The sequence below is a fragment of the Salmo trutta genome, chromosome 32, assembly GCF_901001165.1.
Source record: "Salmo trutta chromosome 32, fSalTru1.1, whole genome shotgun sequence".
In the NCBI taxonomy this organism is placed as follows: Eukaryota; Metazoa; Chordata; class Actinopteri; order Salmoniformes; family Salmonidae; genus Salmo; species Salmo trutta.
The window spans coordinates 29,066,979-29,094,733 of NC_042988.1; the positions used below are offsets into that span (position 1 = coordinate 29,066,979).

At 43.7% G+C, this 27,755-nt stretch overlaps 2 protein-coding genes across 3 annotated transcripts in view; one reads left to right on the top strand and one right to left on the bottom strand.

The window, feature by feature from the left end:
• LOC115171647 (cytochrome b-c1 complex subunit 2, mitochondrial) lies at positions 1–22,065 on the bottom strand. Its single transcript, XM_029728656.1, has 14 exons — positions 21,955–22,065; positions 17,120–17,212; positions 16,559–16,708; positions 16,351–16,415; positions 15,362–15,418; positions 11,784–11,908; positions 11,468–11,565; positions 11,309–11,366; positions 7,589–7,684; positions 7,244–7,443; positions 6,928–7,008; positions 6,751–6,827; positions 6,408–6,561; positions 1–604 (listed from the first exon to the last, which is right to left on the bottom strand). Exons 1-14 carry the CDS (start codon positions 21,985–21,987, stop codon positions 521–523), a joined length of 1,371 nt encoding a protein of 456 aa, XP_029584516.1. The 5' UTR covers positions 21,988–22,065; the 3' UTR covers positions 1–520.
• snu13a (SNU13 homolog, small nuclear ribonucleoprotein a (U4/U6.U5)) overlaps positions 18,265–27,755 on the top strand; it is an 11,009-nt gene continuing 1,518 nt past the window's right edge. The window contains exons 1-3 of one of the 2 annotated variants that reach the window (XM_029728658.1): positions 18,265–18,468; positions 25,811–25,890; positions 26,472–26,592. In XM_029728658.1, coding sequence (XP_029584518.1) covers positions 25,888–25,890; positions 26,472–26,592 — 124 coding nt within the window. In that variant the 5' untranslated portion in view covers positions 18,265–18,468; positions 25,811–25,887. Of the gene's footprint in view, positions 18,469–25,495; positions 25,518–25,810; positions 25,891–26,471; positions 26,593–27,755 lie in introns of those variants that run through there. The other variant, XM_029728657.1, reaches the window with a different exon arrangement.

Consider the following 27,755-nt stretch of genomic DNA (forward strand, 5'->3'; position numbering starts at 1 on the left):
AACATTTCTGGGATCTTTTATTTCAGCTCATGAAACATGTTGCGTTTATATTTTTGTTCAGTATATAAACAATACCCCCACAATTTTCCCTCATTCTAACATACCTGGCTGCTACACTAGATGCAACATTTTTGCCGATATGGCAGCTCCAACAGATTTTCAAGGCTCTCCGTCTCCCCCTGCAGCAGCTGGGCGGAATAACATCAAAGATATATCATTACTCATTCACCTTGGTGATCAAATCAGACTGCCATTACTGTAGATAGACCATTTAATGAATTTACATCAAATATACAGAGAAATTGACAACAAAAATCATAATTATTCCTGATACCTGTGTACAATTATTGCAGAACAAACTTTAACATGATTTGTTAACAAAGAATTATCGTTTGCTGTGAGATGAAGTCATGGGCTTCATATCAGAACCAGGTTCCTTTTTCTGGAGTAAGCAGCCAGGCACAACCTGCCCAGGTTAAAATGTTAAATAACTGTTTCATTGTTTATGGTTTGTTTCTTTTCACAATTCATCCACGAAGGGTGTGTTGGCGAGGTGTCCGATAGCTGCCATCGATTTCTTGCCGTCCACAAACTTTCTCGCAGCCTGAAAAAACAAAATAATACACTTATCACATTGTCCTTTATTCCCCTTCTGTGTCCCCAGCTGACCTGCTATAAATAAACGTAAATGTAGGAGGCACACAGAAATCAGTCTTCAAAAATGTTATTCATATATTTATTTTTTTCCCTTTCTTTTTTACTTGGAGAATGGCGTTCCGATCACCTTACCCAAACATTATTATTTTACAAGACAGATGGAGGTATAGTTTGGAAGATAGACATAAAGAGGGAAAGAAAGGATTTAGGGGCACATACAGACAGCAACCCCCATAGCCAAGGGGGCAATATATTCACCATAAATATTCACAGGCATACACTGAGTGTACAAAATATTAGGAACCCCTGTTCTTTCCATGATAGACTGACCAGGTGAAAGCAATGATCCCTTATTTATGTCACCTGTTAAATCCACTTCAATTAGTGTATATGAAGGAAAGGAAACAGGTTAAAGAAGGATTTTTAAGCCTTGAGACATGGATTGTGTACCATTCAGACGGTGAATTGGCAAGACAAAATATTTAAGTGCCTTTGAGCAGGATATGGTAGTAGGTGCCAGGCACACCAATTTAAGTGTCAAGAACTGAAACGCTGCTGGGTTTTTCACACTCAACAGTTTCCCGTGTGTATCAAGAATGGTCCACCACCCAAAGGACATCCAGCCAACTGACACAACTCTGGGAAGCATTGGAGTCAACATGGGCCAGCATCCCTGTGGAATGCTTTCGACATCTAGTGGAGTCCATGCCCGATGAATTACATTTACATTTTAGTCATTTAGCAGACGCTCTTATCCAGAGCGACTTACAGTAGTGAATGCATACATTACATGCATTTTCTTTTTTTTTGTACTGGCCCCCCGTGGGAATCAAACCCACAACCCTGGCGTTGCAAACACCATGCTCTACCAACTGAGCCACAGGGAACCTGAATTGAAGCTGTTCTGAGGGCAAAGGGGGGTGCAACTCAATATTAGCAAGGTGTTCCTAATGTTTTACACACTTAGTGTATATCGAATGTGAATAGATACAGTTGAAGTCGGAAGTTTACATACACCTTAGCAAAATACATTTAAACTCAGTTTTTCACAATTCCTGACATTTAATCCAAGTAAAAATTCCCCGTCTTTGGTCAGTTAGGATCACCACTTTATTTTAAGAATGTGAAATGTCAAAATAATAGTAGAGAGAATGATTTATTTCAGCTTTTATTGCTTTCAACACATACCCAGTGGGTCAGAAGTTTACATACACTCAATTAGTATTTGGTAGTATTGCCTTTAAATTGTTTAACTTGAGTCAAACATTTCGGGTAGCCTTCCACAAGCTTCCTGCAATAAGTTGGGTGAATTTTGGCCCATTCCTCCTGACAGAGCTGGTGTAACTGAGTCAGGTTTGTAGGCCTCCTTACTCGCACAAGCTTTTCAGTTCTGCCCACAAATTTCCTATAGGACTGAGGTCAGGGCTTTGTGATGGCCACTCCAATACCTTGACTTTGTTGTCCTTAAGCCATTTTGCCACAACTTTGGAAGTATGCTTGGGGTCACTGTCCATTTGGAACACCCATTTGCAACCAAGCTTTAACTTCCTGACTGATGTCTTGAGATGTTGCTTCAATGTATCCACATAATTTTCCTCCCTCATGATGCCATCTATTTTGCAAAGTGCACCAGTCCCTCCTGCAGCAAAGCACCCCCACAACATGATGCTGCCACCCCCGTACTTCACGGTTGGGATTGTGTTCTTCGGCTTGCAAGCCTCCCCCTTTTTCCTCCAAACATAACGATGGTCATTATGGCCAAACAGTTCTATTTTTGTTTTATCAGACCAGAGGACATTTCTCCAAAAAGTATAATCTTTGTCCCCATGTGCAGATGCAAACCGTAGTCTGGCTTTTTTATGGCGGTTTTGGAGCAGTGGCTTCTTCCTTGTTGAGCAGCCTTTCAGGTTATGTCAATATAGGACTTGTTTTACTGTGGATATAGATATTTTTGTATCTGTTTCCTCCAGCATTTTCACAAGGTCCTTTGCTGCTGTTCTGGGATTAATTTGCACTTTTTGCACCAAAGTATGTTCATCTCTAGGAGACAGAACGCGTCTCCTTCCTGAGCGGTATGACGGCTGCATGGTCCCATGGGGTTTATACTTGCATACTATTGTTTGTACAGATGAACGTGGTACCTTCAGGTGTTTGGAAATTGCTCCCAAGGATGAACCAGACTTGTGGAGGTCTACAATTTATTTTCTGAGGTCTTGGCTGATGTCTTGATTTTCGCATGATGTCAAGCAAAGAGGCACTGAGTTTGAATGTAGGCCTTGAAATATACTGCTCAAAAAAATAAAGGGAACACTTAAACAACACAATGTAACTCCAAGTCAATCACACTTCTGTGAAATCAAACTGTCCACTTAGGAAGCAACACTGATTGACAATACATTTCACATGCTGTTGTGCAAATGGAATAGACAACAGGTGGAAATGATAGGCAATTAGCAAGACACCCCCAATAAAGGAGTGGTTCTGCAGGTGGTCACCACAGACCACTTCTCAGTTCCTATGCTTCCTGGCTGATGTTTTGGTCACTTTTGAATGCTGACGGTGCTTTCACTCTAGTGGTAGCATGAGACGGAGTCTACAACCCACACAAGTGGCTCAGGTAGTGCAGCTCATCCAGGATGGCACATCAATGCGAGCTGTGGCAAGAAGGTTTGCTGTGTCTGTCAGCGTAGTGTCCAGAGCATGGAGGCGCTACCAGGAGACAGGCCAGTACATCAGGAGACGTGGAGGAGGCCGTAGGAGGGCAACAACCCAGCAGCAGGACCGCTACCTCCGCCTTTGTGCGAGGAGGAGCAGGAGGAGCACTGCCAGAGCCCTGCAAAATGACCTCCAGCAGGCCACAAATGTGCATGTGTCTGCTCAAACGGTCAGAAACAGACTCCATGAGGGTGGTATGAGGGCCCGACGTCCACAGGTGGGGGTTGTGCTTACAGCCCAACACCGTGCAGGACATTTGGCATTTGCCAGAGAACACCAAGATTGGCAAATTCGCCACTGGCGCCCTGTGCTCTTCACAGATGAAAGCAGGTTCACACTGAGCACATGTGACAGAGTCTGGAGATGCCGTGGAGAACGTTCTGCTGCCTGCAACATCCTCCAGCATGACCGGTTTGGCGGTGGATCAGTCATGGTGTGGGGTGGCATTTCTTTGGGGGGCCGCACAGCCCTCCATGTGCTCGCCAGAGGTAGCCTGACTGCCATTAGGTACCGAGATGAGATCCTCAGACCCCTTGTGAGACCATATGCTGGTGCGGTTGGCCCTGGGTTCCTCCTAATGCAAGACAATGCTAGACCTCATGTGGCTGGAGTGTGTCAGCAGTTCCTGCAAGAGGAAGGCATTGATGCTATGGACTGGCCCGCACGTTCCCCAGACCTGAATCCAATTGAGCACATCTGGGACATCATGTCTCGCTCCATCCACCAACGCCACGTTGCACCACAGACTGTCCAGGATTTGGCGGATACTTTAGTCCAGGTCTGGGAGGAGATCCCTCAGGAGACCATCCGCCACCTCATCAGGAGCATGCCCAGGCGTTGTAGGGAGGTCATACAGGCACGTGGAGGCCACACACACTACTGAGCCTCATTTTGAATTGTTTTAAGGACATTACATCAAAGTTGGATCAGCCTGTAGTGTGGTTTTCCACTTTAATTTTGAGTGTGACTCCAAATCCAGACCTCCATGGGTTGATAAATTGGATTTCCATTGATTATTTTCGTTTGATTTTGTTGTAAGCACATTCAACTATGTAAAGAAAAAAGTATTTAATAAGATTATTTCATTCATTCAGATCTAGGATGTTATTTTAGTGTTCCCTTTATTTTTTTGAGCAGTGTACAGCCACAGGTACACCTCCAATTGACTCAAATGATGTCAATTCGCCAATCAGAAGCTTCTAAATCCATGCCATGACTTTGTCATGCACAAAGTAGATGTCCAAACCGACTTGCCAAAACTATAGTTTGTTAACAAGAAATTTGTGGAGTGGTTGAAAAACGAGTTTTAATGACTCCAACTTAAGTGTATGTAAACTTCCGACTTCAACTGATATATATATATATATATATATTTTTTTTTTTTTGTTTGTTTGTTATGTCTTAGCCATGAAGGTCAATAATGCAGTAGTAACGTAAGGTGTTAGAACCTGATATATGTTGATAAGTGACTGTCCCTAACAGTGACTGTCCCTCTCTGTACAGGTGATCAAAGCTGCCATCATCCAGCTGACAGGGGTTGCGAAGGGAGGCGTGTCCGAGGATGATGTCACCAGAGCAAGGTGAGTTCACTAAACAACATGGCTCATTAAGTGGACATGAAACTTGGCGCTGTCTCTCTGTGGTTTTATTTTTATTTAACCTTTAACCTGTTGGGGCTAGGGGGCAGTATTTGCATGGCCGGATAAAAAATGTACCCGATTTAAACCAAGCAGGAAGTGGAAAGTCTGAGAATTGTAGTTCTTCTTTTGATTCTCTATCGAAACTACAGTGTCTGTGGGGGACGTTGCACTTCCTAAGGCTTCCATTGGCTGTCAACAGCCTTCAGAAAGTGGTTTGAGCATTTTCCTGTGACTGGGCAGATAATAGGAGCTCAGTTACTGAGTGGTCTGCCTGGCAACAAAGGGATTGGATATGCGCAGTCACGCGAGCGCGCCGTTCCTTCTTTTTCTTCTTGAATGAATATGCTATTGTCCGGTTGGAATATTATCGCAATTTTACGTTAAAAATACCATAAAGATTGATTTTAAACAGCGTTTGACATGTTTCTAAGTACGGTAATGGAACATTTTGACTTTGTCTCTGGTTCCGCGCTCGCGCGTTATGCCTTTGGATAAGTGATCTGTACGCACGAACAAAACAGAGGTATTTGGACATAAATATGGATTATTTGGAACAAAAACAAAATTTCTTGTGGAAGTAGCAGTCCTGGGAGTGCATTCTGATGAAGATCAGCAAAGGTAAGAGAATATTTCTGATACTAATTCTGAGTTTAGGTTGCCCCGAACTTGGCGGGTGTCTGTATAGCTTACCGTGATGGCTGAGCTATGTACTCAGAATATTGAAAAATGTGCTTTCTCCGTAAAGTTATTTTAAAATCTGACACAGCGGTTGCATCCAGGGGTAGTCTATCTATAATTCTTTAAATAATTGTTATATAGTTTGTCAACGTTTATGATGAGTATTTTTGTAAATTGATGTGCACATTCACCGGACGTTTTGGTGGGAATACTGAACATCACGCGCCAATGTAAAATGCTGTTTTTGGATATAAATATGAACTTTATCGAACAAAACATACATGTATTGTGTAACATAATGTCCTAGGAGTGTCATCTGATGAAGATCGTCAAAGGTTAGTGCTTCATTTAGCTGTGTTTTATTGACACGTCCTTGCTTGGAAAATGGCTGTGTGATTATTTTTGTCTATGTACTCTCCTAAGATAATCTAATGTTTTGCTTTCGCTGTAAAGCCTTTTTGAAATCGGACAATGTGGTTACATCAAGGAGAAGTGCATCTTTAAAATAGTGTAAAATAGTTGTATGTTTGAGAAAGTTGAATTATGACATTTTGTTGTTTTTGAATTTGCCGCCCTGATATTTCACTGGCTGTGTCCCGCAGGTACCTAGCCCATAGAAGTTAACCAAGCCAGTCAGTTAATAACAAATTATTATTTACGTTGGTGGCCTATAATGCCTTCTTGCCCTAGCAGTAGTGAACGTTGAAGTGTACTCACGTTGACGACGTCTGCGTGGCTGACAGAGTCGATGCTCTGGGTAACTGTCTCTGGTGAGTGGTAGGCTCCGCTGGACAGAGCTTGGGCCCCCATCTCCTCCAGCAGGCCCTCGGAACTCTCCATGGACATTAGGTACTCCGCTTTCAACTGCTTCCTACCAGGTAAGAGGGGGGACAGGGTCAAAGGTCAAATCAAGGCAAGAAGGTATAATAGGCCATCAATGTAAATAATAATTTGTTATTAACTGACTGGCTTGGTTAAAGGTGAAATAAAAATAAAACCACAGAGAGACAGCGCCAAGTTTCATGTCCACTTAATGAGCCATGTTGTTTAGTGAACTCACCTTGCTCTGGCGACATCATCCTCAGACACGCCTCCCTTCGCAACCCCTGTCACCTGGGCGATGGCAGCTTTTATCACCTGTACAGAGAGGGACAGGCACTGTTAGGGACAGTCACTTATCAACATATATCAGGTTTTATCATATTCTTATGTTACTACTGCATTATAGTGTGCTCACCTCTCCTGCGGAGTCGGCTTGGGCGATGGAGTAGACTCCAAAGAGTCCAGAGTCAGCGTATGTGGCATTGAACGCTGTGGCCTGCATAGGAGACAGAAATAAGCATTAGATTAACTTCTGTACACAAGATAGTCCAAGATCATTGTGCTTTCTAACCTCCACACCTTTTATTTTTCTCTGTGCGTAATTTAGACAATCATACAATGAAGACTCCAGTTATGTAGAATTTCAGCTATGTAGAATATTGATTTCTATTGTAGTGACCACAACCAACAACACAGGAATAACTGTAGCAACAAACAGGGAAGTTACTCACATCGAAGGGCTGTGTGGTTGCCTTGGCGATGCCCTGGCTCAGTTTGCTGGTGACGTTGGAGCCTCTCTTTACGTGTGGCCCGGCTCCCAGAACCCTTTGCAGCACACTAAAGGCATTGGCCTCCGCTGATCCAGTCACACCGCCCTCGCTGGCGATCAGCGAGTGGACCAGACCGGCCCCATTCTGCACCCGCAGCTCACCTGCAGGGACACACAGTTAACCACCATCAAGGTACGAACACACAACCCATCTTGGCTCACACACTGGGGTTGACTGAATCAGTGGCCCAGACTAGAGCTCAGCAGTTAGGCGTGCATTGCTTCTAAGGCTCTCTATGGGTCTTACCTCCGCGGTATACAGCCTTGGCCCCAGCAACTCCAGCCCCACTGCGGACACTGAGAAACTGCTCTCCTACCTGCCTCAGCACAGAGTGATTCACACCTGGGGAGAGACGGCACAGACAAGGGTCATGTCACTGGAAGACACACCAGAGAGCCAGCAGGAGACACACACACAGGTGGACTGTCATCACATAGACGTCACATGCTCTCAGTTCAGTGTTTCACACAGGGGTACATACTAGGGCCGGGAATTGCCAGGGACCTCACGATATTATCACCATACTTAAGTGCTGAAGCGATATGTAGTGTCATTCTATATGTATTGCGATTCGATACTGTGATTTTATTGCGATTCAATATATATTTTGCTCACCATATGTCTGCTGCCGAGGGACAAGAGAGAGCCATGAGAAAATGACTTTTGATCAGTAAGGGAAATATACTACATGGCTAAAAGTATGTGGACACCCCTTCAACTTAGTGGATTTGGCTACTTCAGTCACACCCGTTGCTGACAGGTGTAAAAATCGAGCACAGTCATGCAATCTCCATAGACAAACATTGGCAGTAGAATGACCTGTACTGAAGAGTTCAGTGACTTTCAGCGTGGCACCGTCATAGGATGCCACCTTTCCAACAAGTCAGTTTGTCAAATTTCTGCCCTGCTAGAGCTACCCCAGTCAAATGTAAGTGCTGTTATTGTGAAGTGGAAATGTCTCGGAGCAACAACAGCTCAGCCGCGAAGTGGTAGACCACACAAGTTCACGGAACGGGACTGCCGAGTGCTGAAGCGCGTAAACATTGTATGTCCTCGGGTTGCAACACTCACTACCGAGTTCCAAACTGCCTCTGGAAGCAACATCAACACAATAACTGCTCACCAGGAGCTTCATGAAATGGGTAAGTTCAAGCATTGGCTGGAGTGGTGTAAAGCTCGACGCCATTGGACTCTGGAGCAATGGAAATGTGTTCTCTGGAGTGATGAATCGCGCTTCACCATCTGGCAGTCCGACTGACGAATCTGGGTTTGGTGGATGCCAAGAGAACGCTACCTTCTCCAATGCATAGTGTCAATTGTAAAGTTTGATGGAGGAGGAATAATGGTCTGGGGCTGTTTTTCAAGGTTCGGGCCCCTTAGTTCCAGTGAAGGGAAATCTTAATGCTTCAGCATACAATGACATTCTAGACGATTCTGTGCTTCCAACTTTGTGGTAACAGTTTGGGGAAGGCCCTTTCCTGTTTTAGCATGACAATGCCCCCATGCACAAAGCGAGGTCCATTCAAAAATAGTTTGCCGAGATCGGTGTGGAAGAACTTGATTGGCCTGCACAGAGCCCTGACCTCAACCCCATCGAACACATTTGAGATGACTTGGAATGCCAACTGCGAGCCAGGCCTAATCACCCAACATCAGTGCCCGACCTCACTAATACTCTTGTGGCTTAATGGAAGCAAGTCCCCGCAGCAATGTCCAAACATTTAGTGGAAAGCCTTCCCAGAAGAGTGGAGGCTGTTATAGCAGCAAAGGGGGGAGCAACTCCATATTATTAACCATAATTCTGGAATGAGATGTTCGACAGGTAGGTGTTGTCATAACTGTCCTGATCAGGTCAGGTTACAGGAGACCACAACCCTACAGATTATCTCTCACCCCCAACAGAGGAGGAGAGATCTAGGGGTCTGAAGATGTGGGGGTTTTATGACCCCTCACGCCCATGGTAAATCTTAGGCAATAGACAAAATTCCTTTGTCCTCTCACTATGGAGAACCAGCCTCAGAACATTAAACATGCAATAAAAGGACTTTGGAACAATGGTTTCCGTCAGCCACAATGGTGGTCATGACGATAGATGGAATATAAAAATTAATGTCATTTTTGTCTGGTTATTAAAGGTTAAAGGACAATGTTATTACGGAAACATTGTAACTTTAAGAGTTTTCCCAGTATATGCTTGATGTTTATACATTGTACGTTGTGTGGAAAATATCCAAATCAAAGAGAATGTTTTGGTAAAGATGAAATGTGATGTTAGTGTCTAAAATTGGATTGGAGTTAAATCTAGACCTTGCCTCTTAACTTGGTACGCCCAGAGAATTGCCCTAAAAGGTGGTTACGCCCACTTCTGACCCGAGGGTATAAGACATGCGAGTTAAGAATTAACATATCAGACTAAGTGACCCGTGCTGCAGCTAAGGTCTGAAAAGTCAACGAACCCAAAACAAGGTTGAAGACAAAGAAATCATTTTTCTACCCATGCTACGGATGAGTAGCTGTGTCTAAGCGGGTGAATTCAAGCCAGACCACCCGGGCTCCACTCCCCATCGAATCGTGGTATCTACGCTGTTTCCATTCCTACGCTGTGAGCTCTGAGCTACAGAGCTGGCTGTCCTCCGAAGATCCCTTTCAGAACAAGGGCGAGGAATAAGGCCACTAAGCCAAAAGGACACTGACATTGTGAGGACAACCAGAGAGTTGCACCAGAGAAGAGCGTCATTGAGATGCCTAAACGGTCCACGCGGAGAATCCACGGAGACCTTCAACACGTAATTACATCATTATATTCTGACCCATAAGAGCGGCAGTTTGGGGCAAGGTTAGGGTTAAAATAAGCATAGCTGACAAATGCATGTTTCTCTCGTGTACTTTCTCTTTTTGAAATCCCCATTTTGGGTAACACGTCACAGTGTGTTGGCCCTTTATACTAAGTTCTAATCAATAGCCTAGACTGTGTTTTTGTGCATGTGTATCTTTTATTATCATTTTGCTTTCTAGTAAATAAATAATCAACTAAAATTGGTGTGGTACGAACTCATTGGTGGGTCTGTACAGATTCCCGGATTATGCGACGTTCAGAATGAGACTGTAGAGGAAATTGATTAATTTGCGACTGTTGTAAAATCGATATTCTGATATTCTTTGAGTTAATTTGGGAAATAGAAACTCAATAAAACAAATTTTCCCATGGTGCCCCAGGTTTATATTCATTTAATCACGCAATTATAAACCGTTAATCATTCGATGAGCAGCAGTCGTCACATTAACTAATACAACGTCACGACAGTGTCCACATACTTAAGACCATGTAGTGTAAGTGCTGAAAACAAATTAGCTCCCTATTTAAAAAGAAGATAGAGAACAGGGTTTGGGGCAGGTACAGCCAACTAGCGCAAAAACAATATTGCGATATTATCAAAACAATACGATATCGTCAAAAATAATATCTCAATATGTAACTAGCGATTTATTTCCTATCACTTGTACATACCAGAGAGCAGTCATGTCACACACACACAGTGCGTCATACTAGAGCAGAACAGCTGACCTCTACTCCACATATCTTTAGACAGCCTTTAACTCTAGGGTTTGGACAGAGGCCAAAGGAAATGTGATGTGTACACAGTACGCACGCACACACAGAGGGAGAGAGTGTTTACGTCGGCCTAATTCAAAAGATATGACCCTTATAGTGACCCAATCAATAGGGTTGTTCCGATTCCCTACCCTTCTTCCTGAAATGTGCACTTGCTCAATATCCCCTCAAGGATTTAAAAGTAATACATTGGCTAGAGTGAGTTTCCACCATATTTATTTTCAATCCATGATGGGCTGCACATTTCAGGGAAAAGGTAGGGCAAGGAATCAGAACAGCCCCGGAGACATGCTGAAGGAGCTGCAACATGTAGAAAGGAGAACCCAGGGTGCCATTGGATCAAAAAGACTCACCTAGTCCTACAAGAGCCATTCTGGCACTGGTGAAATTGTTCTGGACAAAGGACTGCAGCTAAGGGGGATAAGGAAGTAGGAGAGAGTTTGAGAGAGCTAAGCTGTGACAAACACAAGGTAGCACTATAGTGAACAACACAGCTATTAACACAGTCTTACCTGTTCACCACTGACTTTGCCAACCATGTAGTCAGGACAGTACAGGGAGTTGGATAGAGCATTTTTGTAAGCAGCTTCATGCAACTTCTCAATGACACCTTCAGAGAAATAAACCCCATATAAAAAGACTTCAGTCAGTGTGTTGGCAAGGAGAACTAATAACAGGATGCTAGACAAATGACTAGAATTTTTTTTTATCTGCAGCATACAAATATATACTAAACCAAAATGCTACTGGTAATTCAATAAAACATTAATTCAACAAGGAGCAATCGTGCTGGACAAGTAAAGTGAATAGAGAGGGAGTGTTGCTGACCTATCTGTGAACACTGGTGGGCCAGGGCCCGGTCTACCTTGACCCTGGAGGTCAGGTCGTCCACCTCCCATGGCCGGAACTCTGGGGTCGTGGTCACGTTGATCAGGTACTCCATCACTGTGTCTCTGAGAAGGATGGACGTTGGATGGGCAGACACAAACATTCGGACACACACGGACAATGCAACAGTCATAACTCTCAACAATCAGTGGCAAGAAAAAGTATGTGAACCCTTTGGAAATAACTGGATTTCTGCCTAAATTGGTCATCAAATTTGATCTGATCTTCATCTAAGTCACAACAATAGACAAACACAGTCTGCTTAAACTAATAACACACAAACAATTAGAAGTTGTCATGTCTTTATTGAACACACTGTGTAAACATTCACAGTGCAGGGTGGGAAAAGTATGTGAACCCTTGGATTTAATAATTGGTTGACCCTCCTTTGGCAGCAATAACCTCAACCAACCATTTTCTGTACATTCGTGGCCAAAAGTTTTGAGAATTACACAAATATTAATGTTCACAAAGTCTGCTGCCTCAGTTTGTATGATGGCAATTTGCATATATTGCAGAACGTTATGAAGTGACCAGATGAATTGCAATTAATTGCAAAGTCCCTCTTTGCCATGCAAATGAACTGAATCCCCAAAACACATTTCCACTGCATTTCAGCCCTGCCACAAAAGGACCAGCTGACATCATGTCAGTGATTCTCTCGTTAACACAGGTGTGAGTGTTGACGAGGACACGGCTGGAGATCACTCTGTCATGCTGATTGAGTTTGAATAACAGACTGGAAGCTTCAAAAGGAGGGTGGTGCTTGGAATCATTGTTCTTCCTCTGTCAACCATGATTACCTGCAAGGAAACACGTGCCGTCATCATTGCTTTGCACAAAAAGGGCTTCACAGGCAAAGATATTGCTGCGAGTAAGATTGCACCTAAATCAACCATTTATCGGATCATCAAGAACTTCAAGGAGAGTGGTTCAAATGTTGTGAAGAAGGCTTCAGGGCACCCAAGAAAGTCCAGCAAGCGCCAGGACCGTCTCCTAAAGATGATTCAGCTGCGGGATCGAGCCACCACCAGTACAGAGCTTGCTCAGGAATGGCAGCAGGCAGGTGTGAGTGCATCTGCACGCACAGTGAGGCGAATACTTTTGGAGGATGGCTGGTGTCAAGAAGTGCAGCAAAGAAGCCACTTCTCTCCAGGAAAAACATCAGGGGACAGACTGATATTCTGCAAAAGGTACAGGGATTGGACTGCTGAGGACTGGGGTAAAGTCATTTTCTCTGATGAATCCCCTTTCCGATTGTTTGGGGCATCCGGAAAAAAGCTTGTCCGGAGAAGACAAGGTGAGCGCTACCATCAGTCCTGTGTCATGCCAACAATAAAGCATTGTGAGACCATTCATGTGTGGGGTTGCTTCTCAGCCAAGGAAGTGGGCTCACTCACAATTTTGCCTAAGAACACAGCCATGAATAAAGAATGGTACCAACACATCCTCCGAGAGCAACTTCTCCCAACCATTCAGAAACAGTTTGGTGACGAACAATGCCTATTCCAGCATGATGGAGCACCTTGCCATAAGGCAAAAGTGATAACTAAGTGGCTCGGGGAACAAAACATCAATATTTTGGGTCCATGGCCAGGAAACTCCCCAGACCTTAATCCCATTGAGAACTTGTGGTCAATCCTCAAGAGGCGGGTGTACAAACAAAAACCCACAAATTCTGACAAACTCCAAGCATTGATTATGCAAGAATGGGCTGCCATCAATCAGGATGTGGCCCAGAAGTTAATTGACAATTGGTGGATTGCAGAGGTCTTGAAAAAGAAGGGTCAACACTGCAAATATTGACTCTTTGCATCAACTTCATGTAATTGTCAATAAAAGCCTTTGACACTTACGAAATGCTTGTAATTATACTTCCGTATTCCATAGTAACATCTGACAAAAATATCTAAAGACATTGAAGCAGCAAACTTTGTGGAAATTAATATTGGTGTCATTCTCAAAACTTTTGGCCACGACTGTAGTTGCGGATCAGATCTGCACAACAGTCAGGAGGTATTTTGGACCATTCCTCTTTACAAAACTGTTTCAGTTCAGCAATATTCTTGGGATGTCTGGTGTGAACTGCTCTCTTGAGGTTATGCCACAGCATCTCATTCGGGTTGAGGTCAGGACTCTGACTGGGCCACTCCAGAAGGCCTATTTTCTTCTGTTGAAGCCATTCTATTGTTGATATACTTCTGTGTTTTGGGCCGTTGTCCTGTTGCGTCACCCAACTTCTATTGAGCTTCAATTGGCGGACAGATAGCCTAATATTCTCCTGCAAAATGTCTTGATAAACTTGGGAATTCATTTTTCCGTCGATTATAGCAAGCTGTCCAGGCCCTGAGGCAGCCCCAAACCATGATGCTCCCTCCACCATACTTTACAGTTGGAATGAGGTTTTGATGTTGGTGTGCTGTGCCTTTTTTTCTCCACACAGTGTTGTGTGTTCCTTCCAAACAACTCAACTGTAGTTTCATCTGTCCACAGAATATTTTGCCAGTAGCGCTGTGGAACATCCAGGAGCACTTTTGCAAACTTCAGACGTGCAGCAGTGTTTGTTTTGGACAGCAGTGGCTTCTTCCGTGGTGTCCTCCCATGAACACCATTCTTGTTTAGTGTTTTACGTATCGTAGACTCGTCAGAGATGTTAGTATGATCCAGAGATTTCTGTAAGTCTTTAGCTGACACGCTAGGATTCTTCTTAACCTCATTGAGCATTCTGCGCTGTGCTCTTGCAGTCATCTTTGCAGGACGGCCACTCCGAGGGAGAGTAACAACAGTGCTGAACTTTTATAGACAATTTGTCTTACCGTGGACAGATGAACATCAAGGCTTTTAGAGATACTTTTGTAACCCTTTCCAGCTTTATGTAAGCCAACCATTTTTTATCTTAGGTCTTCTGAGATCTCTTTTGTTCGAGGCATGGTTCACATCAGGCAATGCTTCTTGTGAATAGCAAACTCAAATTTTGTGAGTGTTTTTTATAGGGCAAGGCAGCTCTAACCAACATCTCCAATCTCGTCTCATTGATTGGACTCCAGGTTAGCTGACTCCTGACTCCAATTAGCTTTTGGAGAAGTCATTAACCTAGGGGTTCACATACTTTTTCCAACCTACACTGTGAATGTTTAAATTATGTATTCAATATAGACAAGAAAAATACAATAATTTGTGTGTTATTAGTTTAAGCACACTATGTTTGTCTGTTGTTGTGACTTAGATGAAGATCAGATAAAATTTGATGACCAATTTATGCAGAAATCCAGGTAATTCCAAAGGGTTCACATACTGTTTCTTGCCACTGTAGATGATGAATCAAGATGATCTCAAGTGGCCCTGTGGGAAGCCTCTATGATAAATAGGTAAGAAACACAGCGTCTAATTACACCATGAATCAACCCTGTCCTCGCATACAACGTGCCCGTAATTCAAGTTTCCCCATCCATCAATTCAACACCAAAGTAAACCCACACACTATGAGGGAGTCTGGCTGCGGTAGTAAGGGTACTTACAAGTGGTCTCTCAAACACTCCACAGAGTAAACCATGGTCTCCCTCGATGACGTTACGCTGCAGACACACAGAAAACAGACATCTTAGCTACATCCTCCAGACTAGACTAGCTATGATGCACATTGGTTTGCAATGAGGTGAAAATAGGAACATTCTTGTGCTGTGTGTGCAGATTGGCATTTACTGGGATGATTCATGTACTGGAGGCAGCTCTGCAGGGTGGTCACTAGCTGGCACAGCCACAAAGTCATAAAATCTGATTTTAAACCTAACCTTAACCATACTGCTAATCTTAAATTGAGACAAAAAAAACACATTTTTGTTTTCATAACTTTGTTTACGATATAGCCAATTTTGACTTTGCAGCTGGCCCATCTAGCGGAACACTTAGCTTTGCCCCCAGGACAAGATTCATCCCAATAAATGTCAACCTGCATGTGACTCTGTGCTTCTCTCATCTTGTTCATTCTACTCTATCCTAAAACGTGAGCCCCCCGTTGACTCGAGGGCAACTGTATGTGTGTGCATCTATAATGTAGTGAAGCTATAGCTTGTGCGAGGTATGGGTGTTGAAGTTGGTGTTAATGTTTCACTGCCTCCTACATTTACGTTTATTTACAGCAAGTCAGGCGGGGACACAGAAGGAATAAGGGACAAGGAGGGAAGGGGTACACAACAAGTGTATAATATAATAATATTCCATAATATTCCATTTAGCAGACGCTTTTAACCAAAGCGACTTACAGTCATGCGTGCATACATTTTACTTATGGTTGGCCCCGAGAATCGAACCCGCAACCCTGGCGGTACAAGCGCCATGCTCTACCAACTGAGCCATACAGGGTAACAGAGGGTATATTGTAGCATACACTCTGTATGTGGAGATGGGGTGATAGGGAACAGTATAATGTATACTGCATGAGGACAGAAATGGGGTTAGGGGACAGGGAGGGAGGGGACATAGTGCTGTACTCTCCATACTCACTGACCTCAGACTACCCCCCACTGCCTCCACACCACGACAGATCCTGAACGCAGACGCTCCCTTAGTAGTCTGAAAACAACAACAGTGACAGTGTTCATTCATTAACTTAAGGACTTTAAAAAACTGTGTAGTTGTGATGGAAATTGCCCTTATTGTTGAAGTCATTCATAAGTCAAAGAGATCAATCCATTCATAAAACCACTGGGACTTACCAGGTTGGCTGCCAACCGCAGGACATGACTGACTCCCTGGTTCTCCACAGTCTCATAACGAGTGCCTGCTTTCACAAACACACCCACACTGGACACGGGAGAGTAGTTCTCCAACGACGCGATCACTAGACCGTTGGGCAGCTTGGACATCTAGTAGAGAACACAGGGAGGGAGAGTCATGATGTCACAGCTGGAACACACGTGAGACTGGCAGCATTGTTGTTTTGGAAACTGCAGAGTGAATAAGAGAGTAAACATTCCATTCTGTTCAACTGAGGTAAAGTTCTTGTGATCAACTACACAGCCAAAAGTTCATTTTCCAATATGGAGGGAAAAATATGGCTGCACAGTAAGTAAAAGTGTGTGCATGGTAGTGCCTAAAACAAGTCTACACATGAACATAATCACAATGCTTAGCCATAGAGTAGAGCACATCCTCATCCCTGACACGCCACGCAAGGACCCACCAAGAAAAACTCCACACCCCAGTTTGGGCTACAACTAGGGCCCAGAGTTTTTCCTGTGATCCCATGTGAAAACGTCTTGGCCTCTATGACATACCTGTACACTCTGGGGGGGCAGGGCCGCCCCAGCCTTCAGGCCAGCCAAGGGCTCAGTGAGGACATCACTCCTCCTGGCGGCATAGCATCGTATCTGGGGAGGGAAATGATAAAAACCATGTCAACAAACACTCACCAGCACTTCCTCAACTAGGGAATTACAATATGATATACTATTCATTTCATGTGGAGGGATCTAGATTTCCTTCTGTCCTCAAATGACCCCAGTCAAATGACGTCTTATGGCTGAAAATAATACTACAGGTGGATTAAACCAAAACATCATAACAGGTTTTGTTTAGGAGGATGTTTTGTGATACGTGCAGCTTCCTCTAGACCTAAAGACGGGAGATGAATTCTGAGCCTGGTCTAGACTAGAGCAGTGGGTATTCTTGATGATATTTAGTCCCTCTGAGGGTAGACTCACTGTGTGCCAGGCCAACCTGAAATATGTAGTATGTTAAGCCTTCTTCTTATTTGTCCTTCCAAGAAGACACATCATACATTGGCTGTAGCACCTTGGTTAAGATGAGGGTGAGGTGTAGGGAAACTCAATCGGTAGTAAGGCTAAATCCTAAAGACCTGATATGATCCAACCCCCAGTCAAACATCTTATGTCAGAAGAGATTATGGTGTCTGCTTGACCAGACAACCCGACAACAATATGAAAGAGAGAAATAGAAGCTACTCATTTTTTGTGCAGTATGTAGTCTTAATGTGGAAAATTATTTATGTTATTTCCACAGAAATGACCAAAACAGGTGTCTCCAACCTTTTCTGGCATGAGAGCTACTAAAAAAAAAGTGTTGCGAGCTACTCATTTTTTCCTAGCTTTCAAATAGGCCCAACTACTTACTCTTGTACACTATGTTTTCTGTTTTATTTTTCCTGGTTTTAGATTTGTTTAAGTTTTTCACTTTCAAAAGTATAATTGTTCATAGAAAAACAACAAAATTGGATGTTCTGAGTCCATGTCAACGGTTAAATCACATCAGATTTTTTTTTTTTTTTAGGTATGTAAGAAAACTTAGGTATGTAAAAATGTGTAATTCCCCTTAAGTTACGCATTTGGCCATTTAATTGCGTATCTAGTGAGTGAGGAATGTGCTAGGACCTTGAGATGGCGGAAGCAGAAAGCGCGTCGAGTAGTTAGCGAGAAAGATTATTGGACAACAGTGAAGAATGGAACAAAATGGGCTGAAGTTGTTGTGGAAAATGAGTCTGATGTATCGTTCCTTGTTGGAGTACGTTTTTTGGATAAAGATGTTTATTTGGGAAACCGTTTTGAAGTCACGAGGATGGTGAAGGCGGCGTTGGGAAAAGTGGATGCAGTCAAAGTAACCAGAAGTGGTATGGTGTTGATATTGTGTGTATCTAAAGAGCAAAAGGAGTGTGCATTGTGGCTCTCAAAAATATCGATGCATGAAGTGAACAGCTTTGATTTTCGGAGCAGGGCACCGGTAAAATGTTATTTCTGGCGTCCTATTGGACATTGATAATCATTATCTTAGGCCCAAAATTCCAGGAGTAGTTAATGCACGTCGCTTGACACATATGGAGAATGGGAAAAAGGAGCCGTTTATCTGTATTATTGTTAAATTAGTATATACCACCCTAAGATACGCCGTAAAAGCGTTCGTCCAAAACCGATGCAATGAAAGAAGTGTAAAAAGATTGGCCATGTGTCAAGTCTTTGCAGACGGAAGGAATGTAATTGAAGAGTCTTAATGTAAAATGTTGCAACTGTGGTGGGGATTGTATTTCCGCGTTCCCTGAGTGCCCTGTTAGGGTGAAAGAACTTGAGGTGTCAAAGATCAGGGATGTAGGCGGTGAAGAGCTTTGAAGGGGCAAGAGGCCACAGTTCTGAAGAAGATGTGGCGGTGGATATGCCACAACCAGTTGCAAATGTTGAATACACTTATTGTGAAAAAGGTGTATTTTGTAGCATTTATAGCTACAGTTATTAATTGTACTGCACAAGTGTCCAAGAAGCTGGACATCATATCTGCAGCAGATAGGTTTTTGGGCCTCCAAGACTTAATGGCAGAAGCACTGCAAGGACTACTGTCACCAAGATATGTTCTGGCATCACAGGATCCTTCTGAGCCTGTGTAGGGACCTGCTTAAAACAGAAAAGCTTTAGTTTCATTAACATTTCGTTACAGATAGTTTGTATGGAATTTTTTTAATGCATTTCTTACCCCATTTTTTCCCCTTCCATTTTTGAGCCTTATTATCAACTCGTACAGTAGGTGGGGGAATGCACATATAATTGATGCGAACGCCATTATACCAAAGAAGAAGAATCAACTTTGCAGTTAACATTTAATTGAGAAGGTTTTGGGGAAACTCTGTGTCAACCCACAAAATGGTTATCATGTTACTGGCTACACATAGTGTGATGGAGAAACGCGCGCACCACACAGACAAATGCAATATTGCTGGAAATTAATAGGCAGATAGTGTTAGGTTTGGCTTTTTAAGCCAATAGTGGCTAACCAGGAGTTGGATAATGTCAATGTTGCGTTGATTAGATAGTAACTGGGAGCTTGCTGTGTCTGATACTTGATACTTGTCAAATTGTATGTACTTTCAGAATTGTTTGGCGAGCTTCTCGTAGGTGGGCTGCGAGCTAATTGACCTGTTGGAGAGGTCTGACCTAAACCAATCTGGAACCTGATATCTGAAAAGCTAATAAACTCAGCAAAAAAAGAAACGTCCCTTTTTCAGGACCCTGTCTTTCAAAGATAATTAGTAAAAATCCAAATAACTTCACAGATCTTCATTGTAAAGGGTTTAAACACTGTTTCCCATGCTTGTTCAATGAACCATAAACAATGTATGAACATGCACCTGTGGAACGGTCGTTAAGACTAACAGCTTACAGACGGTAGGCAATTAAGGTCACAGTTATGAAAACTTAGGACACTAAAGAGGCCTTTCTACTGACTCTGGAAAAACAACAAAAGAAAGATGCCTGCTCATCTGTGTGAACGTGGCTTAGGCATGCTGCAAGGAGGCATGAGGACTGCAGATGTGGCCAGGGCAATAAATTGCAATGTCCGTACTGTGAGACGCCTAAGACAGCGCTACAGGGAGACAGGACGGACAGCTGATCGTCCTCGCAGTGGCAGACCACGTGTAACAACACCTGCACAGGATCGGTACATCCGAACATCACACCTGCGGGACAGGTATCGGATGGCAACAACAACTGCCTGAGTTACACCAGGAACGCACAATCCCTCCATCAGTGCTCAGACTGTCCGCAATAGGCTGAGAGAGGCTGGACTGTTGTAAGGCAAGTCCTCACCAGACATCACCGGCAACAACGTCACCTATGGGCACAAACCCACCGTCTCTGGACCAGACAGGACTGGCAAAAAGTGCTCTTCACTGACAAGTCACGGTTTTGTCTCACCAGGGGTGATGGTCGGATTCGTGTTTATCATCGAAAGAATGAGCATTACACTGAGGCCTGTACTCTGGAGCGGGATCGATTTGGAGGTGGAGGGTCCGTCATGGTCTGGGGCGGTGTGTCACAGCATCATCAGACTGAGCTTGTTGTCATTGCAGGCAATCTCAACGCTGTGCGTTACAGGGAAGACATCCTTCTCCCTCATGTGGTACCCTTCCTGCAGGCTCATCCTGACATGACCCTCCAGCATGACAATACCACCAGCCATACTGCTCGTTCTGTGCGTGATTTCCTGCAAGACAGGAATGTCAGTGTTCTGCCATGGCCAGCCAAGAGCCCGGATCTCAATCCCATTGAGCACATCTGGGACCTGTTGGATCGGAGGGTGAGGAAATGTCTGGGAACTTGCAGGTGCCTTGGTGGAAGAGTTGGGTAACATCTCACAGCAAGAACTGGCAATGTCTGTGGAACTTGTTCAGTTTGTGTCTGTTGTTGAATCTTGTGTACATTTGTATTAACATATGTTAAGTTTGCTGAAAATAAACGCAGTTGACAGTGAGAGGACGTTTCTTTTTGTTGCTGAGTTTGTCGGCTAAGCCTATCTGCAGACAGCTGAGCTAGACACCAAACACTTGGCTGCCACTGCGAATTCTGTCTGAGGTGCAAATAGTCTATAATAAAACACCTCAATGCTGATGCTTTGGATGTCAAGCATTAGCAAGTAGCACTGGGAATTCTGCAGCACACTCCAGATATAATATAATACATTGTTCAAAAACAAGGCAATATCAAAACATTAACTTGTCAAGCTTCCTAGAAATCAACAGTATACTAGATAAGACGGGAGAAAACCGGTGGCTTGTTGTCAGACTGTCGTACCTAAAGCTGCCAGTTACTAAATCCCATCACTACCAATCAACATAGCAGTGAGATTACTTAATAGGTGAATTGAGACATTGACTGTTCCATGGCATGTCTCCTGGCTTGGATTGTCAGTGCGGGATTGATCTGAAAAACCAGCAGAACCGCAATGACCTTCAATGGGTTGAGCTGGAGTGGAACTATGGGCTACGTGACAGCTAGCGTGACAGCCTGCCAGCGATTCGCCAGTAGTGAACATGCCATTGTAAAATGTAGTACATAGCCTCATTTGTAAGTAAGAATGGCTATTATAGGTTCATAAAACCGATTGGATACATTATCTCGGTCAAGATTATAGAAGTAAGCGCGCCTATCTAATTTAACTAGGGTAACCGACAGGCTAATTAACCATCCGTTTCCACTAGCCAACCTTGGCTACTAAGCCGGCGAGTCCACGGGGCGGGTTCCAATTGACTCCCCAACGGAAAGAATGCACGAAACCTCATGATACATCGTTGTAAAATACACGTTTAATAGGATAGAGTAACGAGACTCACGGAGAATTTATTTAGAGTTCGGATCCCTTTCATGACTCCCGTTTCTCTCCTTCAGCCGCAGTAAAATACAGATATGGACGCCCTGACGTCCTACCCACAATGCACCGCTCTTCACAGCCAATCCAAAAATGGTAAAAAGATTCGTCAAAGATATTTAACTTTAACGGGCCAATCGGTAGTTGAAACAATACTGTTTTGGTAAAAATCTGAGGGATGAGCCTGGAGAAATGTTACCACTTAAATTCATAGACAGAGCTATGGATGCAAGGACTGATCATCCATGATATCCAAATTAAAGTTGTAACCATGGTTTGAGGCTATACAATGCAGAGGGGGCTGGTGGGAGGAGCGGGCTCATTGTAATCGATGGAATGGAATCAATGGAACGGAGTAAAACATGTTTGATACGTTCCAGTATTCCATTCCAGCCATTATAATGAGCCCACTCCTCCCACCAGCCTCCTCCGCATTGTATAGCCCATGGTTACAACTTTAATTTGGATATCATGGATGGTGAATTTTTACACTGCTGCTCCATTCCATCATCCTATAGCTCCTTCCACAAGCCTCCACTGATACAGTGTTTGTTTACATTAACCTTGTTTACAACCATTGGAATAATACAAGCTAATATTTGGGGTTCTGATGAGGTATGACTAATGACATCATTGGGTACGATAGTTAGGGTATATACCATTCATTTATAAGTGCAAAATGGATGTAGCAACTGCAGACTGCCCCTTTAACAAGATTAACATGGATCAGATTCAGAAGTTGTATGGACAGGCTGAGTCGACTGTAATGCATTTTCATATTGGAACTTTTGCCGTAAGGGTATGTGTTAAATACACTACAATAAAACAAAACAGTTGTGGTGACTGAAGAAGAAACAGCTGAGCTGAAGAGAGAGGGCAGGTCTGGTGTGATCAACTGGGCTTGTCATCAAACCCACCACAAGACTGTCTTAGCCCACTGAGCTAAAGCCTATGCATTAGCTTGGGGAACTAGCGCAAGTCTTCAGGTCTCATGCAAGGTTACTCACACAAGTGAGACTGACTGCAAATGGATTTGAACCCATCTGCGCAATACAGACTGGTATTCTATCCTAAAAGCCTAGGCATTATTTAAGGGAGCTAATGCAAGTCTTGGTGTCTTGCAGCCATTAGCTGTTGGATTTAGAAAATTGAGGTATGCAGATTCTCACTGACTTAAAAAAAACTATGTTCAGAATGTGCACTATCCCTAAATTCATTACAGCTGAGAGTTTCGTATCTCGATAGAATACTATTTCTACTGCGCGATTAAAGTCCCTCCTCCCGGGTCGCCGGTAGCTTCCACCATAGACAATCGGCACATAACTAATGCTGTGGAGAAAGAGATAGGTGAAGTTAAGTCAGCCTGGTTAATTGGAAATGGTACATTGCTAATATTTTGTGGTAGCCAGGCTCAGCAAGGGAAGATTCTGCAAATGGAAAAGCTTAATGGGAAGAAGATTAAAAGCCATGTCCCTGGTGATTATGCTAGGTTGAGGGGAGTCATCACTGGGGCCCCAATATATATGTCCGCTGTGGACATGAGATTAGTGCCACCTTAATTGGGGAGGACAGGCTCGTGGTAATGGCTGGAGCAGAATAAGTGGAATTAATCAAATACTTCAAACACATTATTTCCATGTGTTTGATGCCATTCCATTCCCTCCGTTCCAACCATTATTATGAGCCGTCCTCCCTTCAGCATCCTCCACTGGTCCACAGATGTGAAGGGAAGCAGAGTGATTAAAGCCAAAATGTTGATCAGTAGGAAAGAGGGTCAAACAAGCGAAAGCTTATCAGTGCTGCTGAGGTTTGAGAAAGTTTTGCAGAGAAAACTACAGATAGGATTTCTTAGTTTCAATGTTAGAGAATTTGTCCCATATGCATTACAATGTTTTCAATGCCAAAGAATGGGACATGTAGCGGCTCAATGTAAAGGAAAGAAAAGATGTGCCAAGTGTTGAAGTGAACATCTGATCGTAAGGCGCTACAGAGGGTAGTGCTTACTGCCCAGTACATCACTGGGGCCAAGCTTCCTGCCATCCAGGGCCTATATACTAGGCGGTGTCAGAGGAAAGCACAAAAAATTGTCAGACTCCAGTCACCCAAGTCATAGACTGTTTTCTCTGCTACCGCACGGCAAGCAGTACCGGAGCGCCAAGTGTAGGTCCAAGAGGCTCTTTAACAGCTTCTACCCCCCAAACCATAAAACTGCTGAACAATTAATCAAATGGTCACCGGATTATTTACATTGACACCCCCCCATTTGTTTTTTTACACTGCTGCTACTCGCCTTTTATTATCTATGCATAGTCACTTCACCCCTACCTACATGTACAAATTACCTCAACTAACCTGTACCCCCGCACATTGACTCGGGAACCGGTACCCCCTCTATATAGCCTTGTTACTGTAATTTTATTTTGTTACTTTTTTATTATTTTTTACTCTAGTTTATTTGGCAAATATTTTCTTAACTCTTTTTTGAACTGCACTGTTGGTAAAGGGCTTGTAAGTGAGCATTTCACAGTAAGGTCTACACGTGACAAATAAAGTTTGATTTGAACATGATTACGGTGAATGTGGAAGGAATGTGAAGGTTAAGCGTTATAATTGTGGGGAGAACAAAGTGCAGCATTTGGTGGATGACAGGTGCAGAGAGAGGCTAGAGAGGCTCAGAGATGAGGATCAGTCATGATGTATCATATGTATAGGCTATAAGACAGATTGGTAGAACTGAAGTGTGGACTGATGGAGCTTCCATGGATGTTCCTAGAGTAAGTGGACCTACTGTAGGACCTACTGTAGGGGCTGGTGCTTCTGATGGGCCTGGCATTGTTTCAAGGCCTGTTCAGAAATCTTGTGCTCATGAATGTGCGGTGTCAAAGGACACTGATAATGAATAAAGTTGACTTCATAGCTTTTATTGGAAAGGTTATCAATACGACTCTGGTTGTGGAAAGCAGAAATGCAAGGTTGAAGGTTATTGTGGAGACGGCAAAATAGATATTGGGAGTAACAGATGTTACTGTTGAAATAGTTTTTGACATGGGGAGGGTTTTGGGGGAGGGGGAGGGTGTGTTAGTAGGGATTTATTTGGTTTTGAATGTTATTTTCATGGTAGCACAGAACTGGGCAGATCATGGTTGATCGTACATTTCAGCACAGTAGGTGGCAGTATGCACTTTAAACGTTTGCTTGCGGACCACCATGATATCATAGTAGTAGAATAAGAAGAAGCAGCAGCAGAAAACTCGTTGGCTACACAGACTCCCCAAAGACTTTTATAACTAAACCAGGATAGACCACAGCTCGTCGTTTCAAATAGAAACACATGAGTCATAGTGGGCAGAACAAGCAAGGAGGTGGGCAGAGCCAAGCACGAGCTAGCGAGATCCTATTGGCGAGTTCTAGTAGTATTTACATATTTCCCTTAGGCAACACCTACTCTATGAAATGCGAGTGTGCAATAACTCAATTCGCCTTTATGCTCCTTCTAAACAACGCAATTTTGTTTTACTTTGGCAAAGGGTAAAGTCTACAAAACTTACACCACTCTCTTCGTAACATACTTTACTTTTGGGAACAGAAAACTGTATTGAGATTAAATGTTTAATCTATGAGAAAATGTGTAGAATGTCTGCCAAAATACGTCAAGTTCCATTTTATCCCACCGCCGGCCAGTGGGCTTCCTCTTACTACCATATTTGTTAGTGAGTGGAAACTCCAAGCGGATGCTTCACATTTAAACATTCGGTGAAATATCTGTCTCGTCGTTCTATCTGTGGACTCACTTTGCACATTTTTAATACGTCTTTCAACAGGTTATTTCTGTCCTCTGTGAAGCACACGCCGAGAGGACAGAGGGATTTAACATCTTAATCACTGGAAAATTGAAGAAATGGTGAGCTCAGAATAATCGAAGTATGCCTGTGCTAGCTAAGTTAGTTAGTAAGGTAGCTAGCTATCTGTTGTTCAAATCAAATGTATTGGTCACATACATTTAGCAGATGCTATTGCGGGTGTAGCGTTCAACCGACTAGCTGTCTTATTGTAGAGTTTATGAAATGTCTGGCAGCACCAAGCCTCATCAGCGTGGTACTGTAACGTTACCACGTGTTTCCTCGATGTTTAAGATACATGGATGTATTGGGGACTTCTAAACTAACTTGCATTATTGATTCCATGAAAGTAATTGTCTGATTTGTACAGATTAGATATTATTATTCCTAAAAGAGTAGCACAAATGTATGTGTGGCGACTGTGACCGAGATATGTGTTTACAACATTCACTGTAGTAACTAGCTAACGTTAGCTATGCACTCTGGACAACCGCCAGTGGTCGCTATTGACCTGTCCTTTGAGTGGATCCGTCAAAAGACCGATAAAAAGAGACCCCCCCCCCCAGCGGCTGTCCACGCTGTGTTGATATGTGTGGCCTGGTCCCCATATTAATTCTAACCACAATATATTTAACCCTATTAGGCTGATGCAGAAGTCAACCCCAAGGCCTACCCTCTGGCTGATGCCACACTGAGCAAAACCATCCTGGACCTTGTGCAGCAAGCTGCCAATTACAAGCAGCTCCGCAAAGGGGCCAATGAAGGTGAGACAAACCTATCTGTAGTGGAACTACATTGTTTTGGTTGCAGGGTTGGAAACGCACAAGATGTTTACTCCAACAAGGTGACGAACTCTATGCATTTTACGCACGCTTTGACGACGACAATATCAAGCCGGGTGTGAGGGTCGTCACCGACCCAGAGGACTGGGGAGATCTCGTCTTTAATCAGGTCAACACCCGCAAGACCGCGGGCCCCGCCGGTATTCCAGGGCGTGTTCTCAGCATGCGCAAAACAGCTAGCAACTGTTTTCAACCTCTCCATGTCCCAGTCTGTAATCCCCACATGTTTTAAGATGACCACCATCATTCCTGTTCCTAAGAACCCTTCATGCCACAATGACTACCGCCCTGTAGCACTCACTTCTGTAATCATGAAGTGCTTTGAGAGGCTGGTTATGGCACACATTAACTCCATCATCCCAGCCACCTTAGACCCACTGCAATTTGTATACACCCCCAACAGATTAATAGATGACGCAATCTCAATTGCTCTCCACACTGCCCTCACCCACCTAGATAAGAGGAATACCTATGTGAGAATGCTATTCATTGACTACAGCTCGGTGTTCAACACCATTATTCCCTCCACGCTCGTCACCAAGCTTAGGACTCTAGGTGTGAACACCTCCCTCTGCACCTGGATCCTGGACTTTCTGACGGGCCAACCCCAGGTGGTGAGGGTAGGCAACATTTACCTCCACCACGCTGAACCTTAACACAGGGGCCCGTGCTTAGTCTCCTCCTGTATTCCCTGTTCACCCACGACTGTGTGGCCACCCACGACTCCAATACCATTATTAAGTTTGCTGACGACACAACAGTGGTTGGCCTGATCACCGGCGACGATGAGTCAGCCTACAGGGAGGAGGTCAGAGACATGACAGTGTGGTGCCGGAGCAACAACCTCTCCTTTAATGTCAGCAAGACCAAGGAGCTGATTGTGGACTACATCAATGGGGTGGCAGTGGAGCAGGTAGATGGCTTCAAGTTCCTCATGTCCAAATCACTAAAGACTTAAAACGGTCGAAAAGCAGGCGCGGAGAATCTGTCGTGAAGAAGGCGCGACAGTGCCTCGTCCCCTCAGGAGGGTAAAACGGTTCTACAGCTGTACCATTGAGAGCATGTTGACTGGCTGCATCACTGCT

Bases quoted from the DNA above. Each gene is read 5' to 3' on its own strand.
- LOC115171647 (XM_029728656.1), bottom strand. From the start codon at position 21,987: ATGAAAGGGATCCGAACTCTAAATAAATTCTCC. The intron at 16,416-16,558 runs GTAAGTCCCAGT...TGTTGTTTTCAG, and splicing joins TGCGGTTGGCAGCCAACCTG to ACTACTAAGGGAGCGTCTGC. The intron at 11,367-11,467 runs GTAAGACTGTGT...TATCCCCCTTAG, and splicing joins GCAAAGTCAGTGGTGAACAG to CTGCAGTCCTTTGTCCAGAA.